At 37.5% G+C, this 2698-nt stretch overlaps 1 protein-coding gene across 1 annotated transcript; it reads right to left on the reverse strand.

The window, feature by feature from the left end:
• Positions 1 to 1692: 1692 nt before the first annotated feature.
• Positions 1693 to 1991, reverse strand: LOC113253661 (60S ribosomal protein L37a-like). Its single transcript, XM_026496587.4, has one exon. It carries the CDS (start codon positions 1989 to 1991, stop codon positions 1713 to 1715), a length of 279 nt encoding a protein of 92 aa, XP_026352372.1. The 3' UTR covers positions 1693 to 1712.
• Between the last annotated feature and the right edge of the window lie 707 nt (positions 1992 to 2698).

Here is a 2698-nt window from a genome sequence, read left to right on the forward strand (position 1 = left end):
TGACTTGAGATTTTGGGGTTTGGGAGATGGGAAGAACCATTTATTAGAAAACTAGGTTTTGGTCTCCTGATAATTCTGTTAAATATACATACCACCCCTTGGGGATGCATACACAGATCATTCTCCAAATTCAGCTTACAGCCATTACTACTTTTGAATTTTGTGCCGTTAAATCATGACCTTTTCTAATTGATTTCTGCTGATGAATTTTTTGAGGGAGGCTGGGTTCTATTGTTTGTTGTTCATCTTGTTCATATTAGAGATGGAGCCTAAGTGATTTAGATCATGTCATCATCTTTACTGAGAGGTTCAAAGCCAGCTTTTAAAATGGCTTCATTTGTTATTTTAATTAAATTTTAAACTGAAGTGTAACATACATTTAGAAGCTCATAAGTGTATAGCTCAATGAATTTTCACAACTGGAACACATTTGCCAGATGAAGAAGCAGGACGTTGGAGCACTCCCAAATTTCATGGCCTCTCTAGTCAATACAAATTTTCAAGAGAATAGACTTAGAACATCATTGATTTCATTAGCCTATTTTGAACTTTATAGGAATAGACTAATTTTGTTTCTGAAGTTTTCCCACTCAACACTAAGTTATGAAATTCATGCATTTTGGGGTGTGTGTGTGTGTGTGTGTGTGTGTGTGTGTGTATGGGTGAGAGATAAGATGAATAAAATTCCATCCAGATCCTTCAAAAAATATCATTGACAATAAACATTTATTGAAAAAATGCTGTTAGAGATTGTTGATAGAAAAAAGATAGAAAATTATGGGTGTCAACCTTGACTTCATCTTTGAATGGCCCAGGAAGCTGAAACAATTTGGAGCCTTATTCCCTTTGCCCCGAACCCCTGAAGTCTGGTTTAGTTGGAGTGTGTCCTGGGCATTTTGGTTTTCAGATCTTCCCAGGTGAGTCTCATTTGCAGCAAAGTTTGAGAAACACTAGTATGAAAAACTGTTACTGCCCTTTAAGGCTTATAGTCTGAGGAGACAGGGTTGCATGTAAAAAGATAAGTAAAGTTCTACAGAACATCCCGTGAAGAGATGGACAGTATTAAATGTGAACCAGATACAGAAAGGCACATGACTGTTTCCCTCATTTTGATTTTTCTTTTCACTAAAATTATAGTCTGTATTATATGATGTATTTCTTAATTATAACATTTCTGTCATATTTGTCACTATAAAACATACGTGTTTTTCACAATTTAATGTTTTTGGAATTAAGATATATTTCACAACTATTGTAAACATGAATATGCTTCTTTTTTTCACTAAGAATTTGTTATCCGAGAAATAGATGTGAGCTATAATTAGTGATATCTTAGAATGGAAGAAACACAACATCATTTGTTTTCACTTGTTGCTGTTGTATGGGATGTATTACTCTCATCTTGTTTATTAGAATATAAGATCATTGAGGACAAGCGTCAAGTGTTTTGCTATTTTGCTATTCCCCCAAACACCTAGTACAATGCTAACATTTAGGCTCAATAAATACTGAGCCTAAATATGATTGGACACCCTTTTCTACTTTTTATTGTTCAAAGTATAGAGATTCATAAGGCTGGGAAAGATCTATCATCCACCTGCAAGATTCTAGAGAGAGAATTGTAGGGCTGTCCACAACATACCCTTTTGTGTTCTTGTTACCTAAATTAACCCATTTATTATGGGCTAGCAATATTTCAAATGGTGGAGCTTCTACTGGTCTTTCAACTCCTTCAGTCTTCTGATGGCCGACTTTACTGTGACAGCAGAAGTAATGTTGTAGGTCCGGGCACCACCAGCTACGGTTTTCATGCAGGAACCACAATGCCAGATCCCCACAGCTCGTCTTCTCATCTTGGTTTTGCCACAGAAGGAGCAAGTGTACTTGGTGTCCTGGCTTATTTCAATCTTCTTCACCATTTTCCTGAGGGAGGCACCATAACAAGTCCCATATTTACCCACATTTCCAACCTTCTTGGTGCGGTTAGCCATGTCGCCACAAACTAGGTCTGAGCCCAGAGAGCACAATATAGCGTGTAATCCATTTTGGTGCTTAATACCTTGAAACTGGTGCGTGGTTAAACTAAAATCATTTTACGCTTTCATTACAAGATGTTTCTTGTGTTCTGATGTTTTTCAGAGTGGAACAGGAAGCATTTAGATTATGCTTTCCCGTATAACTACCGTATATTGTCCTGGAGCATATAAATATTGCCACTGCACAGCATGTTGTTGGCCTGAAGGATTAGGATTTTTATAAATCCTGTTTATTTAGTATGCTTTATAGCTGGAACCCACTAAATCAAGTGCTGCTCTTTCCCTAAACATATTTCTTATGAGTACTACTGGCACAGAATTATATTGATAAATTTAATCAACAAAGCTCTCAGTATTCCACATTCAATCAGTGGTTGGTGCATGAAACTGATAAATCCTCCTTCTCCATCCTGCATGTTGCTTTCTTTTTTTTTTTTTTTAATGATTTTTTACTATATTATGTTAGCCACCATACAGTACATCCCCGGTTTCCGATGTAAGGCTCAATGATTCATTAGTTGCATATAACACCCAGTGCACCATGCAATATGTGCCCTCCTTACTACCCATCACCGGTCTATCCCATTCCCCCACCCCCTCCCCTCTGAGGCCCTCAGTTTGTTTCTCATAGTCCACTCCCCCTTCTGATTACCCCCCCCCCT

Source organism: Ursus arctos, unplaced genomic scaffold (genome assembly GCF_023065955.2).
Source record: "Ursus arctos isolate Adak ecotype North America unplaced genomic scaffold, UrsArc2.0 scaffold_20, whole genome shotgun sequence".
NCBI lineage: Eukaryota > Metazoa > Chordata > Mammalia > Carnivora > Ursidae > Ursus > Ursus arctos.